This window comes from Rattus rattus, chromosome 6 (genome assembly GCF_011064425.1).
Source record: "Rattus rattus isolate New Zealand chromosome 6, Rrattus_CSIRO_v1, whole genome shotgun sequence".
Lineage (NCBI taxonomy): Eukaryota > Metazoa > Chordata > Mammalia > Rodentia > Muridae > Rattus > Rattus rattus.
In genome coordinates this window covers 133538595-133556968 of record NC_046159.1, presented here as the reverse complement: position 1 = coordinate 133556968, position 18374 = coordinate 133538595, and the positions used below count along the sequence as shown (strand labels likewise).

Genomic DNA, 18374 nt, shown 5'->3' with positions numbered 1-18374 from the left:
GATTTATCCTTCACACACTCCAGAGTTGCATATTTATGAGGAGATGTTAAAAAAAAAAACAAAAATGAAAGAACAATAACCTACCATCAGTTGAAGCTTTGAATGAAAACTTGACCTCAGAATACTATGCAGTGAATAGGTTTAAAGGGTTGAGCGCTGATCTCAGACTGCAACAACTTGGGGTCTTGTCAGACTATTGGACCTGAGCCCCTCTATGCGTATGGTCTTGAGAACTGGTCACACTGCAAGCTTGTGGCCCTCGTTTATGACCCAGTGTATTTCATACAACAGAAAAATGTAGCCCACCCCCAGACCCCAACATGCTGTGCAATTGTAGTCTGGGCTCAGGGCCAAATAAAGCTTTTCTAATTTAATAGTTTCAGTGTGGAAATGATGCTGATAACTATGTGAAATGTGCCAGTTGTCTGGAGGTGAGCACACTGCAGGCACAGGGTTCAGTCCTGTTTCTGGATGCTTTTAAGAAAAGTGCATTTCTCTGGCCCTTTGTGGCCAGAGACTATTGCATTTGAAGGGCTTTGGGACAGGTAATTTTTTTTTTGTTTTTTTTTTGTATTTTTTTTTTATTAACTTGAGTATTTCTTATGTACATTTGGCAAACATCCCTTCCCTCCCCCTTCCTTATGGGTGTTCCTCCCCACCCTCCCCCATTGCCGCCCTCCCCCGACAGTCTAGTTCACTGGGGGGTTCAGTCTTAGCAGGACCCAGGGCTTCTCCTTCCACTGGTGCTCTTACTAGGATATTCATTGCTACCTATGAGGTCAGAGTCCAGGGTCAGTCCATGTATAGTCTTTAGGTAGTGGCTTAGTCCCTGGAAACTCTGGTTGCTTGGCATTGTTGTACATATGGAGTCTCAAGCCCCTTCAAGCTCTTCCAGTTCATTCTCTGATTCCTTCAACGGGGGTCCCGTTCTCAGTTCAGTGGTTTGCTGCTGGCATTCGCCTCTGTATTTGCTGTATTCTGGCTGTGTCTCTCAGGTTCGATCTACATCCGGCTCCTGTTTTAGTCTGCACTTCTTTGCTTCATCCATCTTGTCTAATTGGGTGGCTCTATATGTATGGGCCACATGTGGGGCAGGCTCTGAATGGGTGTTCCTTCAGTCTCTGTTTTAATCTTTTGCCTCTCTTCCCTGCCAAGGGTATTCTTGTACCCCTTTTAAAGAAGGAGTGAAGCCTTCACATTTTGATCATCCGTCTTGAGTTTCATTTGTTCTAGGCCACTAGGGTAATTCAAGCATTTGGGCTAATAGCCACTTATCAGTGAGTGCATACCATGTATGTCTTTCTGTGATTGGGTTAGCTCACTCAGAATGATATTTTCCAGTTCCAACCATTTGCCTACGAATTTCATAAAGTCGTTGTTTTTGATAGCTGAGTAATATTCCATTGTGTAGATGTACCACATTTTTCTGTATCCATTCCTCTGTTGAAGGGCATCTGGGTTCTTTCCAGCTTCTGGCTATTATAAATAAGGCTGGATGAACATAGTGAACCGCGTGTCTTTTTTTATATGTTGGGGCATCTTTTGGGTATATGCCCAAGAGAGGTATAGCTGGATCCTCAGGCAGTTCAATGTCAATTTTCTGAGAAACCTCAGACTGATTTCCAGAATGGTTGTACCAGTCTGCAACCCCACCAACAATGGAGGAGTGTTCCTCTTTCTCCAGATCCTCGCCAGCATTTGCTGTCACCTGAGTTTTTGATCTTAGCCATTCTCACTGGTGTGAGGTGAAATCTCAGGTTGTTTTTGATTTGCATTTCCTGATGACTAAAGATGTTGAACATTTCTTTAGGTGTTTCTCAGCCATTCGGCATTCCTCAGCTGTGAATTCTTTGTTTAGCTCTGAACCCCATTTTTTAATAGGGTTATTTGTCTCCCTCGGTCTAACTTTTGAGTTCTTTGTATATTTTGGATATAAGGCCTCTATCTCTTGTAGGATTGGTAAAGATCTTTTCCCAATCTGTTGGTTTTGCCGTTTGTCCTAACCACAGTGTCCTTTGCCTTACAGAAGCTTTGTAGTTTTATGAGATCCCATTTGTCGATTCTTGATCTTAGAGCATAAGCCATTGGTGTTTTGTTCAGGAAATTTTTTCCAGTGCCCATGTGTTCCAGATGCTTCCCTAGTTTTCTTCTATTAGTTTGAGTGTGTCTGGTTTGATGTGGAGGTCCTTGATCCACTTGGACTTAAGCTTTGTACAGGGTGATAAGCATGGATCGATCTGCATTCTTCTACATGTTGACCTCCAGTTGAACCAGCACCATTTGCTGAAAATGCTATCTTTTTTCCATTGGATGGATTTGGCTCCTTTGTCAAAAATCAAGTGACCATAGGTGTGTGGGTTCATTTCTGGGTCTTCAATTCTATTCCATTGGTCTATCTGTCTGTCTCTGTACCAATACCATGCAGTTTTATCACAATTGCTCTGTAATACTGCTTGAGTTCAGGATGGCATTCCCCCCAAAGTCCTTTTTATTGTTGAGCATAGTTTTAGCTATCCTGGGTTTTTGTTATTCCAGATGAATTTGCAAATTGTTCTGTCTAACTCTTTGAAGAATTGGATTGGTATTTTGATGGGGATTGCATTGAATCTGTAGATCGCTTTTTTTGGCAGAATGGCCATTTTACTATATTAATCCTGCCAATCCATGAGCATGGGAGATCTTTCCATCTTCTGAGGTCTTCTTCAATTTCTTTCTTCAGAGTCTTGAAGTTCTTGTTGTACAAATCTTTTACTTGCTTGGTTAAAGTCACACGAGGTACTTTATATTATTTGGGTCTATTATGAAGGTGTCGTTTCCCTAATTTCTTTCTCGGTTTGTTTTCTTTTGTGTAGAGGAAGGCTACTGATTTATTTGAGTTAATTTTATACCCAGCCACTTTGCTGAAGTTGTTTATCAGCTTTAGTAGTTCTCTGGTGGAACTTTTGGGATCCTTAAATATACTATCATATCATCTGCAAATAGTGATATTTTGACTTCTTCTTTTCCTCGATCTGTATCCCCTTGACGCCCTTTTGTTGGGACAGGTAATTTTAAGAGTCAGTGCAGTAGGCTAATGACTGCCAGTTTTGGGCAAATGTGTTTTTAGGAAGGCATTTGTTTCAGGTGATATTAACATTTCAACCAGTAGGCTAAGGTGGGGTCTACTTCATAATGTGCTGGGTCCTTGTGGATAAATTGATAAGCTGTTAAAGGGTTGAAGAGAATTTATGTAGTTTTATAGTACCTGAGATTTTTTTCAAATTGCTTAAGTTGATAGGACATACTGTATTGGATGTGGCTGGTACTGGCACCATTAGCCTTCTAAGATCCCCAATCACAAAGCCACATGCTAGGATTAGCCAGCATTCATTTGAAATATCCCAATTAGAAGTCTGCACTCCAAAGATAAGTCCATTAAGGTACTTTATTAAATGAGGCATGTTACAGATGGAGAAATGAGTGATATGGAAGATGGGTAAATTGGCTTAAAAAACAGTTTAAGTGAAGGGATTTGAGCAGGTTAGGCCAGTGTGTGTCCGGCTCTTGGTCATGTGCTCTGGCAAGAGTGTCTGTTGATGGATCCAAGTAAGGAGCTGGACATCCTATTGAAGAATAGTGCCTCTTTGTAATGAAAAGCTATTAAACAATTTATTTTTCAAAATGGCTTAAGCCCAGAGGTTGGGCTTTTAGGAGATAGGCTTAGGAGTCTCTTTCTTGTACTTTGCTGGCTCATAATGTCTCTACATGGAGCAGAAGTTACTTTGAGGTTTTCCTTCATTGGAATCTGGTGCAAGCCTATGGTAGGAGGAAACTCAAACCCTCACCTCTTCGAATCTGTGTACTGTTAATGCAACCTCCAATTTTAAAGTTCTTTATTTATCTTATATATATGGGTACAGTGTGCCTGTCTTTAGACACACCGGAAGAAGGCATCCGATCCTATTACAGGTGGTTCTGAGCCACCATGTGGGTTCTGGGAATGGAACTCAGGACCTCTGGAAGAGCAGTCTGTGTTCTTCACCGCTGATCCATTCCAGCCCCTCCCCCCCCACTTTGGCTTCTTTTCAGCACAAAGCTCTCCATTCCCTAGTCTCCACGCCCTCTTATTATTGTGAGGCAGTAAGTTGGCCTCAGCTCTGGAGAAGGAAGAAGTTTGAGTTTAGACCAAGCTCTACAATGACCAGGACCCCCTTTCTGGGTGTTGACCATCAAGTTTCTTTTTAAAATATGGAGACGTAGACTGTCTTCTTCAGTTTGTCGTCAGTTGCCAACTAAAGTCTCTTTAAGCGATCACGTGAGGATGAACTGTGATTCTACCAAGAGAGCACGTGATGAGTGGAGTCCCCTGTTGGGAGTGAGCAAGTACGTGGCGTATCCCAGTAGCATTTTAGCATCTTTGATTTGTCAGGAAGATTAAGCAGAACTCAGCCTGTAGTTGTAGCTGTGACCTGTAGGCATATTGTGAGATCCCTTCCAGTCAGTATTTACAGGAAAGATGGGATTCCTTTAGATATGAGTTGATTAAAATGTATCACAAGGAAATAAGATAAATATATTACTTAACACTGATAAAAATAACATTGCTGCTTGGAAAAGGTGTTGTTCAGTGTAGTGACCATGTAAATAAGATAATGATTCAAGGTGGAATTTTGTTCATTTTTCACAGCCTGGGGTTGCTGGTTCAGAAGCATCCTTGCTAGTATCATTGCGAACTCGTTAGTCCTGAAGGCTTGACTGCTGAGAAACAGAGATGAGGTCATATTTTGTTTGCTTTGATCAAGGAACAGAATATTGCTTTTTGGCGCTGAATCAAGAAGCCTTAAATTTAAACTTCCCTTTGTTTGCTTTTCTCAGTAAAATAACACAGGAACAATGAGAAGGTGACTGAACTAAATATATGTATCTTGATGCTGTTGACTTTGGGGATCCCGGATACTGGTCGAGGAAAGGGGAAAGGCAGGCACTAATGCATGAGGGGGGAAGAGTTTCCCAGTATTTGATTGTTATCCATGTTTTTTCAGAGTAAAATAAGCACAAATAGTAAAACTATAACAAGAAAATAGAAAGAACCAGGACAATGTAGATGGGAAGGGGGATATTTATCTAACCCAATCTTTCACCTCCCAGGGTCTTCCTGTCCCAGGCAGAAGAGGAATTGTGACAAGCAGTGACCTGTTGTGTAATGAGAGTTCATTGCTCCGGACACAAGCAGGAACATTCACGGACCAGTCTAGATTCTAATACAAAACTGCCTATGCAGAATCTTATTTAAAGGGCATTCAGGACAATAGTAGATGAAATTTTAAAAATTCATTTTAAAGGAGATGGTGAGTGGTATGTGGGAAATACCATCTGTGGTACTACTGCCTTGGGAGAGCTTCTCCTAGATTCATACTGAACCAACCACAACTCTAGATGATGATGACGACAATGATGACGATTATTATTATTATTATTATTATTATTATTATTATTATTATTATTTCATAAATAAGGAAACCTACCTTGCCTTTCCTTGTGGATGGCAAAAAAAGAATTTACCACTGGCATCTGCAGTATTTTTCTGCTTTAATGATACCTATATGGTTAGAGTCTTCACACCATTAGGGGTCCAGCCTTTTTCAGTCACTTACCTGTCTTGGTATGCTACTGTTTGCTAAGCCGTTTTCTCTGTCATTGAATATTCAGGGAATTAGTCACTTTGAGCTTTATGAATAGTGTCTTAATGAATGAACTTCCTTGTATATCTTTGTACACAGTTGCAGGTCTTTCTATGAATCTTTTCATATACTATTAACTTGGAGGCATTTCCATTTACAATATATGTTTTCAGATCATTAGTGTGAGTGTGTGTTTGGAGGGCTATGTTGGAGATAAGACTAAGACTAAGGCCCTCATACATTTAGGTGAACATTCTATCATTGTGCTGTATCTGTTTTTATTATTTGTATTTTTAATAGTAGCTGCAGTCTTAATCTATAGCATAATCTTAAATGTGATTCTCTGTGTGATCCAGGTTGACCTTAAAACTCTTGGGCAATCCTCCTACTTCAGCGTCCCAAGTGCTGGATAGTAGGAGTGAGCTAGCATGCCCAAGTTGAGGTATTTTTTCCTCCTTTCATATAGCTACCAAATGAATATGGCTGTGTATGGCTGTGGAAGGATACAAGATTGCAGTACCTAATTTTTAATGAAAGTTGTCTTCCTTGTATTTTCAATTAGTTTCCAATTCTTTGAGTTGGAAAGTTCGTTACAGATTTTACTACACTATTTTCCTTTAATCCCTGATTCTTCTTGGACCTTCATTATGTGATTATAGCATTTCACTGTCGGGCCTTTCTTTCCTTGGCTTTGGGACAGTTTCACTGTGTAACCCTAATATGGTTTTCAGGGATTCTTTTGCCTTATCCTCCAAGTGCTGTGATTACAGACAGGTATCACCATGCTAAGCTCATTAACTCTGATTATTTATTTTTGTGCGATGTTGGGATTGATCCTAGGCTCTCACAAGCGATAGGCCAGGCTTCTGCCACTCTGCCTAGCCTCTCAGCATTGATTCTTAACCAGTTTATACGTTTTCATTAATACTTTTAGCAATTGTAAACTTCTCCGGAGCCCGGTTGTTAAACATCACCCTATTTCGCATCCAGCAGTATTACAGTATATATAGTCAGCCCTCTTCATCTGTATATTTGATATCAGTTCAGCTACTACACACTGAAACGATGAACAGTGCGCTTACACTGTGGCCTTCCCTTGTCTATCACTAAGTACCAGCTCTCCATAGAGCTTTTGTACTCTTCTGGGTTATACTTAGTCTAGAGGTGTGGGAAGACATGTGTGGACTATACCGAGTCTCTGAGCAGTTTTATAGGACGACATTGCTTGTACATCTACGGATTTCACACGCATGGATGTGGGAGGTACTTCATTCAAACTCCTTCTAGTGCCTGAGGTTAGGTGGATATTTATCTTTTCTTAGTTAAAATTCTATTTTTGTAAATGATGTGAACTAGTTATATTTACATGGCCATCCAATTCCTTCCCTATTATTTATTAAATACACCACTGTAACTAATTTGTATAGAAAAGGAATGGATCTGAGTATAAAACTGTCAATATATCAAGGACCAAACTACATTGCTTTAATTAGTGAAGTGTCGATGTACGGTTTTTTTTAATCATGGTTGTGCCCTTTCAGCTTCTTTACTTTTATGAAAATGGATGGTAACTTGACATTAATTGCTCCAAATTTACAAATGCCTGGAAACTGACATTTACAGCAAATTTTGAAGCAGTGGTAGTCTTTACAATATTAAGAATTTTTTTCCCTATGTTTTACAGAGAGGGAAATGCCTCAGTATTGTAAGCAGAGATCACAGTGCATTTTATAGGTTCTCAGTTTTGTCTGTTTTTTGAGAGCTATTGATGAATTATTATGCATGAGTTTAATATTAACATCACATTACTGTACTCTGACTAGTTTTAATATATTTGGTTGACTTCCATGCTTTTTCTTAGTCAATGATAGTTAATCTGTAATAATAAAATATGACTTTTTAAAAATTCTTTATAACTTTTGTTTTGTCGTTTTACCATGTTGTTTCTCAGATTATGCATGAACTAACAATGAAAAGTAACATACTTTTCTCTCTGTAGAATAGAATTCTCTCTGTAGAATAGAATATTGGCTAGATTCGTCAGATTTATCATTTTCTGATATGGAAGACTTTATTATTCCACTTAGTTCCTGAATGTCTGCAGGTGAACTTTGTAAGCACCCAAACTGGAGGAGAATGTTGTAGTGGCGTCTAGGATCCTGCAAAAAATCCAAGAAGATATTAACTTGTTAAAGCTTTTTTTCCCATACTTACTTTACAGACATGGGTTTGCAGGGACACACTTCTGCACGCTCACTCACTCACTCCATTCTAGTGAAACTCTTCTGTACTCTAGAATTACTCCCAGCTAAGCTGGAGCAATGGTAGGATCAGATGAGTAGAAAATATTAACGGAGTAATTTCATTCAACATTGACTTCCCTATGCAAAGTGCTGTGGTTGACCTGACCATTAGTGTTCCCCTTAAATGCTGTCTATCTGTGCATGTCCTGGCCCCAGGCTCTGTCTTTCTGTCTCTGTCCATATCTCTGTCTCTCCTCTCCTCTCCTCTCCCCTCCCCTCCTCTCTCCTCTCCTCTCCTCTCCTCTCCTCTCCTCTCCTCTCCTCTCCCTCCTCCCTCCTCTCTCTCTCTCTCTCTCTCTCTCTCTCTCTCTCTCTCTCTCTCTCTCTCTCTCTCTCTCTCTCCCTCTCTCTGTCTGTCTTAAAATACATGTCTCTTCCATACTTGAATATATGAGTCCTTGTTTGTTGAAATATCTCTTCCACAAAGTTTTTACTTTTGTCAGAGAAGTTTAACCATCGTTCTGTGGAGGCCGTGGCTGGAGAGGTGGCTCCACTGTTGCGAGCTGCTCTCCTCCACCTGAGTCTGCTTCCCTGAATCCATTAGGGCAACTAACAACCGCCTACGAGTCCTGCTCCAGGGAATCCGACTCCTCTGGCTCCTGTGCACAAGTGCACATCGACATGTGGTCAAATAATTTAAAAATTAATTTTAAAACGTACTTTGTATATCCCTCTGTCACATCAGGCATCGTGTCCTACTCTGGTTTATTATTCTGTGTCCCCTGTGAGCTGCTCATGAGTGCCCTTTCCAGGGTCTAGCACAACAGTGTTGAGTTGGTGTGCTAAAATTTGGTTGAAGAAATGTATTTTAAAAGCTGAAAGTGAAAGATAAAACAGGCTGAGAGAAAGTTATTTATGAGTTTTATAATTTGTTAGGCACATAGAAAGCCTGTTTTCTATAATGACCAATAAAATGCCAACTCCATGGTATAGGGATATGCATTTTAATGAAGTGCTATTGCTGTGGTGAAGAAACCTAGTAGAGACAAAGGGAAGCTCCAGGAATCGTGAGCTCCAGTGCAGTGGGAGAGCAGGTCAAAACAAGTCCACCCAGGTCCAGAGCTGCCAAGGGCAGGGGTGTGAGGAGTGAAGCCCATGAGTAGCTTTATCGTGTGTACCTGTGTGCGAACACTGTCTGTACTCTTGGTTTATTCCAAACAAAAGCAGCACAGAAATGCCCATATGCATTTAGCATTTATCGAGAGCAGCGGGCCCATTGCAGAGGCAACCAATGCCTTTCCTCCACTGTTTTCTTAGTCAGCCTGCTTCCCGTTTCTACTCTAGTTTTTAATATACTTTCAAAAGCCTTTTTCCTTCCAGGTTATAGAGTCTGAGGGGAGACTTGTAGAACCTTTTCAGATGTAATGTAGGTGCTTAATAAATTTTGAATCGAATTGAGAGTGACAGCTTTTATTCTCGATATTGATTGCACTTAGTATAGATATATTCCATTCTCTCAAATACCCTTCAGTGTACAGAGTGATTTGGGAGCTACTTCAGTTCTGTTGCAAATAGGCACATTTATTATGGCTCTGTCTGAGGACCACACATAGTCTTGTGAATGACTTAAGTTAGAAATAAAGACGATCAATATCTTGTTCATTTTACAGCCTTTGAGCAATATGTTCATAGCTATTTTCTAGAAAGAGCCAATGAAAATTTAATTTAAATCTCTATACAAATAAAATGGCATATGACAGATGAAAGGAGCCGTTTAACATAGTCCAGGACAGTGTAGAATGGAAATCAATTCTGGTAATTCTGTAATTAAGATGTAATTATAGTATCGATATACAAGACCCTTGGGGCTCGTCTAATCCATGCCATAGGGCGGGTTCAGTTTTGGGGTTTGGTAAGATAGCTTTGATGTGCTTTATTCTAGCTTGATCAGGAAATAACAAATCATTGTCCTTGTTAAGTATATTCTGAATGAATAAAGTTTAATGAATATTACTATTCACACAGAGCACTCCATGGCTACTGTTGTTTCTTCAATTATCGGCGATGATAAAGTGTCTCATATAGTTTTAATTTGATAAGTTTCTTTCATTTGCATTCAGTTTTCCTTTTCCTAACATCTTGATTAATTTTAAATATCAATTGATTGTTAGGAGAAAAGTATCAGCGACTGGGGAGAGGGCTCAATAGGTACGAGAGCAAGCATGAGGACCTGAGTTCAAATCCCCTGAAGCCATAAAAGCCAGGCATGGTCCACGTTAATCCCAGAAATGTGGGTGAGCAGAAACAGAAGACTTTGGGGACTTACAGACTGGCAACCCAGCTCCAGTTTGAGTGAGACCCTGCCTGAAGGGAGTAATGAGAGTGATGTCCTTTTCTGCACTCTCTGTGAGCATCTCACCTGCCACACACACGTAGATGCCCATGCACGTGCATACACACACAGACACACACATGTAAGAGACACACAGACATACACTCAACATATGTATTATACTCATACAAATTTTTTTAAAAGAACAAGAAATAAATCATTGGTTTTGCCTTTTCATTAAATTATGTAGTTTGAGATACCGAATGACATCTTTTCTGTTGTTCTTGGCCTTTTACTGTAGGTTTTCAACACGTACTCCAATGAGGACTATGACAGGAGAAATGATGACGTTGACCCTGTGGCTGCATCTGCTGAGTACGAACTTGAAAAGCGAGTAGAAAAGCTGGAGCTTTTCCCAGTGGAACTGGAGAAAGGTACACAGGACTCCAGTGTGTGCCTCTTCGTATCTCTGTGCTAATAACAGTGACTTTCCCAGGGGGTAGCTTGTTTCGTAGAATTGAGTGAAGTTGTAACCCCCTCCAAACTTTACCAGGTTCAAAGTGAGTTGATGCAGATTCTGAGTAGATAGTGTACTACGTGACTCCCCGATCTCTCCAGGTTCATGTGGGGAATGTGCTGGCTTGTTTTATGTCACCTTGACACAAAATAGAGTCACTAGAGAGGAGGAAGCTTCAACTGGGCTAGGAACTCAAACAGGGCAGGAACCTGGAGGCAGGAGCGGGTGCAGAGGCCGTGAAGGGTGCTGCTCGCTGACTTTCTCTTCCCATCTTGCTCAGCCTGCTTTCTTATAGAACCCAGGACCACCCATGATGGGCTGGACCCTCCCACATCAGTTATTAAGAAACTCAGGTGTTTCTATCTGGATTTTGATGATGAGCTATGATGTGGAAATGTAAGCCAAATGAACCTTTTCTTTGAAAGTTGCTTTAGTCATAGGAATAGTAACCCAAGCTAAGGCAGATTGGTACCAGTATCACGCTGGGACAGACCCCTCCAGTTATTTTTGGGAGGATTGTGGGAGGACTTTGGAACTTTGGTCTAGAAAAGCAGTAGTAACCCAGATCAAGATGGTGTGTGTGTGTGTGTGTGTGTGTGTGTGTGTGTGTGTGTGTGTGTGTGTGTGTGTGTGTGTGTTCCATTACTTTGTTGGTGTTCCTGGAAGGGCTGAGGAAGGTAAAAACCCACAGGACGCTGACCTTGAGGAAAGGTTTGAACATTTCTGGTTTGGGGTGGAGGGGTAGTTCAAAATGTGGAGATGATGGGAAATCTCTCTGGAAACTTCAGATTTGGAGTGAAGATGGTGAGATGCAGAAAGCTTCAGACAAAAATGCTCCATTCCCTGCTCTGAGAAAACAGAAAGAGAAAAGGGGGAAGGGAAACAGACACTTCTGTCCTGAGTGTTCCTCTTGGAGCGACAGCCTGCCTGCTACAGAAGCCTTTGGTGCCTGGAGCAGAGATGGCTGTGCTTGTCCTCTTGTGAGATGGGCAGCCAGAATTGGAATTGTTCCCCCTGTGAGCAGAGCACTAACAAATCCGAGAAGCCTTCAGAATGGAGGAATGGGGGCAGATAGATGCCTTGAAAAGCCCCAAAGCAAATAAAGTCAGTACAGATGTAAACAGCGGCTTTAAAGACATTCTGAAGCACATTACCAACAGCAGATACATTGATTTCCAAATGGGAAGTTTGGCTGCTGACGTCGAGGCAACAAGCATGGCTGCTGCTGAGATTCCACATTGGTGACCTAGGAGACCAATGCTAGACATGTCCTGAAGCCCAGGTCACATGGCAGCAAACACCCAAGAGTGCCAGGAATAGCACTGATGCATGACTCAGACACAATGGAAGTGAAACATAGACCAATGAAAGAGATACACAAGTCTAAATGTGGGAGGAGAAAATACAAAAAATATACACAAGTACTAATGGTAGGAGGAGGAAGTACCAAGTAGATCCCCACAAAGTGGGGAAGCCTAAGGGATAAAGATAAAATGGGAATCTCACAGAGCACCAGCTTACAAAGAACAAAGTAAAACAAGTGGAAGTGCTTGAAACACTGGAATAGTATCAGGTGCATCCAGCCTTGGGAGCCGTCCTGCCGTGTGCGTTCCTGGTCCAGAGTGAAAAGGTGTCCCTAGAATTCCGTACGCACTCCGGGAGCATCTGCTTCTCCTGAGGAAAGGAGAGATTCTGCTGATACGTAAACTGTTTATGAACACAAGTTACCAGAGAAATTCACTTCCTGCTAGCAAGGAGGAAAAGACACTGCCAACTCTTTCAAACAGTAAAGATGAATCAAAGATGGGAATTCTGGATAATTGGGAAACATAAAACTGCATGGATAATGTAGTGATTTGATAATATGACGACTGCCCCACATTCCACTAAATATGGCTGACTACTGCAGTTAAAGGACACATTAAGTGATGCTCTCATTTGTGTATATTTAAAAATCTAGATGAAGGCGCTTATGATATGCAGTTAGTATGTCTCTCATTGCTGATAAGAGAAAACTCGAGAAAAGTCCAAGTATTTATGGAGGCACGGCAGCATCTCTAGTCAGTGAGTGCAGTGCACGCAGCAGTGTGTGACCTCTGCAAACGAAAGGTCGAGGGTGTGTAAGAGGAGGTCACAGCCACTCTCCAACTGACTTAGATGTCAAAGTCAGGGAAAACTGAACAGCAGATATCAAGGCTGTGAGATACACGGGTGAGTAGTTAGTTTTTATTAAGTTGGTGTTCTCAGAGGAAGGATGGTAAAATAGATACATTGTCACCAAGAGTTAAGGAAAGTTGGGACAGGTTATAGGAAGCTCTCTGAAGTGGCCATGCTTTCTGTATTGACAGGTCAAGGACTTTGTTTTACCTTTGCTCTTGTAGCACAGGTAGCCCTTGAATTCTATAGTAGCTCTGGCTGGTCTCTAACTTGTGATCCTCCTGCCTCAGCATACGAATTCTAGTATCATAAGCCTCTTCCACTTGTGTGTGTTTCCTAGTTCGTTCTGGGCTTCACCATGTAGCCCAGACTGGCCTGAAATTCCTGATTCTCTGCTTTGTCTCTGGGATTAAAGTTGTGTAATACCAGACTTTGCTTATGCTCTTCTTTGAATATATTTCACAGATAAACAGTTTAATAAACTATGCTCTGTGCATATATTTCACTTTAAAGTGGAAATATTAACTAACCAAAGGAAATAGTTATTCAAAATTCCACTATATTTCTTTCACAAGTAGATCTAACAGGCAGAATACAAATTAGGAGTAGATTAATAAAAACAAATCCATTTAAAGGTGTCTATAAAGACAAAATACACAGCTGGTAGAACATGAAATTTTTTAAGAAGAACAATTTTATATTTGAACAAAAATTAGAATCTTGATAGTATCATAAGAATCTGGGAACTATAAAATTCTTAGATACATATTTGACAGGAAAGTCAAGCTATTATTTCCATCTGTCTTGGAAAGGGATATTTTTCATGTAAAATATACAGTAAAAGCCTTACTCAAAATAAAATTTACATTAGCGTCATTTTTATAAAAAAAAATAAACATTTAAGAAAAAGACATTGTCCATGAAATCAGAGAAGATAAAGACAATACATTTTTTTTGAAGGTTCAAATGTTTTTATTTAAAGGTTTTCTAAAACAGTAGGTGAAAAAGCTAATGGCGTGGTTAAATGTACACTTCAAAATGTCTTTAAGGTGCTTAAGAAGCCCTGGGATAGAAATCACAGAGTTGTCTTGGCCCAGAGGATAATTCCTCTGGCAGATGTACAGCACTAGTAAGAAAGTGAAACACCAACCCTTGATCTTATAAATATTCCTATGGAAATCTGTCTGTACAAAACTTGCTCTTAATAACTTGATTTTCAATAATGGTCGTCTTCTCCGTGATGTCTAACTTCCTTTTTAGTGTGCAAAGGTTATGCTTCCTAGATCGGATCTGGACAATTTCAGATGTACTTACCAGCGGATTTCCCCTCCCCCTCTGACTGAGCTCAACGTTGTCTTAACTAATGCAAAACACATCAAGTAGTGAGAAAGCTGGGCTGGAAATGTATTAGGCGCATGGATGGTGCTGCTGTCCGTCTGGACTTGTGGATGGTTTAGGGGAGGTAGAACCAATAAAAGCACATCCTCCTCCTCCCCTCCCCTTCTGCTTCCTCTTCCTCAGAAAAGAAACAAGAACAAACCCTACCACATGCTGTCCTTACTACATGATTTCTCAGAGCAGCAAGGACTTGTGAAACTATGAAATGTCACTGACATCTATCAGCAAACATAGGCCTAGCATTTAAGAGCCGAAAAACGCTCAAAAAAAGTAACTGCTAAGCCCAGAGCCTCAAGCTGGGAGGACTTGGTTGCTGAAAGCAGAGTGGGGTGGCAGCCTGTCCCAGCACAAAGGAGAAGTCCCCTCTGAGGGAGATGGCAATCCTACACAGCTGACCAGACGCGTCCATCATCGTGGAAGACAATTTACCGCCGAGTTTCAAACTTAGGAAGTTGCCTGAATCAAAGAGCATTAGCAGCAGTGAATCATCTCATACCTGCCAACGTGGAAGTGACCGTATTTATGAGTCAGGACTTTCATAGTTTCAGAGTTGGGTGTCTTTACATGTGAACACCTGTAGTGACAACGTAGCGTGCCACCGCTTCCTTCACTCGAGCCTTTTTAGATTTGTAATTTTTAAAGTGTTAACACAACAGTGAAAATGATAAAACGTAATGCAAAGGAGCCAGAGGGACCATCCTCCTAACTACACGCCAGCCTGAGGTGACAGAAGCCGGTGCTGCGATGAGATGAGATGGGGCACTGGCTGCTGACCCACTTGGTGAGGACTCCCTTTAAAAGTGCCAGGCCACTTCTGACAGAGAGGGCAGCACAAGGCCCATGTTGGGGCACATACCTGTCACCCCAGCTCATGGTGGCAGAGGCATCTGAAATTCAGATCCACCTTAGCCTGCTGACTAAATTCAGATCCATCTTAGGCGCTAAACACATACAAACGTGTGGCACGCGTGATGTCAGGCCCTGAACTTTTCTGACACATGTGATGTGTACCTAATGATGTATTTCCTAACATTGTGCGTTATCCAAACCAACAGATTGCTAGTTGCCATAACAGCAATTGGAATGGTGTCTATTATAGAAACCATGAAGACATTTCATTAGGACAAAATCGACAGGTAAACCACGGAAGTGCTCCCTTGGAAATGTGCCTGGATGTAAAATGTGGACATGCTTGATGAGGATGGTGTTTACAGATAAAACATGGATGTGCTTCAGACCCAAATGGCTCCACTGCTCGTAAAGGGCACACAAAGCTCGTGTTACTTTGACTCTTTTGTGTCAGATAAAATGAAGAGTAAGAGGTTTTTGGGTTTTTTGTTTTGTTTTGTTTTTACCCAAAAGTAATTTACTATTTAAAAAATGTGGCTATGGTACCAACTCCGGGTTTTAGAATTGTAGGCGAAATAAAATATCAAACATGGACACATCTACAGAGAATACATGAGAGAAATAAGGCATAGTCCTCTATTAGCAAAATTAACTCCATTCAATTTAGAGGAAGTCTGTAGTGATATAAAATTGTGTTTGGTAAAATTTAGTTTAAAAGCTGTAAATTAGCATGTGGTAGACACTGCCTATAAATTTTGCAAAGTGCAAGTCACAAAAGCAGTGGCATTCTTCCTTTAAGTTCAGGAAGCATGGAAAGCACATTCCCTACAATCAGAAGACAAGCTTGCAATGCCAGTTAAGTGACCAGTATAAAGAATAAAAGAGTAAGTTTGACAAACATCTCCTTTTGCTGACTTACCCATATCCATATTTGGTAAGTCAGGCTTCTGTGACCGAAACACAACACTTGAGGTAACATCTGAAAAGCAAGCTGATTTCAGGGCGTGCTTTTGGTCTGTGGCAGTTGGCCATTGCTTTGGAGCATGTGGTAAAGTAGTAGAATGGAGCTTGTGACAGGAAGCTGCTCCGTGCTGACAGCCAGGAAGCAGTAGAGAGAGACTAGAGCCGGGTTCCTGTTCCCAAGAGCACACCCTAACTTTGCCATTTAGGCCCTGACTTCTAAGGCCCTATCATATTTCAGTGACAAGTTGAGGTCAAGTCTGTCTAACACATGGGCCTTTAAGAGGACAGGTAGCTAAATCATAGCAGTACCTGCCTCTGTCTTGGAGGCCCAATTTAATTTAAATATTAGAATTTGCTAAGATAATTTGTGAAGGAAGAGATCTGGCTCAAGATCCATAAGGCATTAATAGGTTTTCACATTATTCCTATACAGAACTTAAGAGTAAAATGGGAAAAGATTTTATTTATAGCAGCAGCAAAATATTGATTATATTTATTACTTAAAATATAGGACTTACCTATATTTTTATTTATAGAAAGTCGTCAATTATTTTGCTGGATATGGTGACTTGTTTCTGTAATCTCAACACATGTAAGACTAAGGGAGAACTGTCAAGAGTTCAAGGCCACCCTGAATTGCCCAGGAGCTCTGGAGCAAATACCCTATCCATAGACAGAGTGATTCTATCTCAAAGGCAAGCATAGGGGAGGTGTAAGACCTAAGCAACTGATGGAGTTACCATACTCCTGAATAGGGAGGCTCCGGATACACTCCCCTATACATTTCTTTCAATTCAGTGCAATGCAGATGGAACTGTCAACAAAGGTAAATTATAAGGGAGTGTTGTGTAAAATAATAATATATTTTATATGGAAACATTCAGGTCTGAGGGAAATGTAAGAATATGAAGAGTTTAATTTGCCAAATATCTCGATCTAATATAAAGCTTCGATACTCAGAACAAATTATATTTTCAGTGGTTAGTCAGTAGAAAATAACTGAACAGGCAGGAGGAAATATTAATAGGAGAGAGCATTTATTATGAAATGCACTCTACCATAACTCAACATCTACCTAAAATACAAAGTTTAGCACCTTTATTATCTCATGTATAAGAAAGTTTAAGCAGATTAAAATTGAATGCTAAAAAGTAATAATATTATATTTAAAGAAAATCCTTAACAATATCTGTCACCTAAGTTTGTGGGAAAACCCACAAAATGGGAAGCCAGAAGTTAGAAAAGTTAAAATACCATTCTGATTATGTTGAGTCTCAACCCATTAGAGACAGTTATGTCAGAGAAAAAGCAGTAAGAAATTGATAAACTGCTTTATTGATAACAAAGTTAATATCTGTAATATTCTAAGGGTCTTTGTAAATCGTGACAAAGAGAAAAATACAGTAGAAAAACTGACCTTTCACAGAAAAGGAAATCTATTAACCCAGAGTCCTGTGGAGACAGGCTCAAATCTCACGGGCAACACAAGGAATGTTGTAGCAGCAAGCGCCTCTTTCCTGAGAGGAAGCAAGGCTGGACCCCAGGTCAGGGGACAACATCTGTAATGTGAGGGCCCCACTGTTTTTTCCTGACTTCTTTGTCTACTTAATGCATTTGCCTGTCTCCGAGAATGCACAGAGGAAGAGAGCCAGTGCTCAGGGTCACCGCTGGATCCCTTTAAATTATGATTTATTATCTGTATGTCCATATATATGACATCGTTGGGAAGAGGAGCAGTTCTATGTGTTGAGGCACACATGTGGAGATCAGAAGATGTTTTGCTAGGGAGTCTTTTCTTTCCTTCTACTATGTGGGCCCTGGGAATTGAACTTAGCACATCAAGCTTGGTAGCGAGTTCCTTTACCTGTTGAGCAGTCTTGCTGGCCCATTCCTGGGCTTCTTGCCAAAAGTTTGTTTTCCAAACTTGTACACTGTACTCCTCCCTGTGAACAGAGAAGAGATGAGGTATGGGAGCATCCTCTGGTTATGATTGTTCTCTGCCATCCATATTTTGCCCTTCAGTTGTTCATTTCTTCTTGGTGGAAGTCTGCACTAGAATTCAGTATGACTCAACTTAATGTTACTTTTTCTGAAACAAGCTCTATCAACAAAAAATGCAAATAACTTTCTAGTTAGAGCAGTAAGAGGACCCATGGAAAGAAGAAAGGGGATGTTAAGAAGGCCAGAGTCCAGGCAGGGGAAATAAATTTTAAAGCCCATGAATAATTACTTAAGTACAAGATACTTGCAGGGGT

General features: G+C 40.7%; 1 protein-coding gene across 1 annotated transcript in view; it reads left to right on the top strand.

The window, feature by feature from the left end:
• Positions 1–18374, top strand: part of Ppp1r9a (protein phosphatase 1 regulatory subunit 9A) — a 166854-nt gene that overhangs the window by 36496 nt on the left and 111984 nt on the right. Inside the window, exon 3 of the mRNA XM_032907274.1 lies at positions 10537–10669. Coding sequence (XP_032763165.1) covers positions 10537–10669 — 133 coding nt within the window. The remainder of the gene's footprint in view (positions 1–10536; positions 10670–18374) is intronic.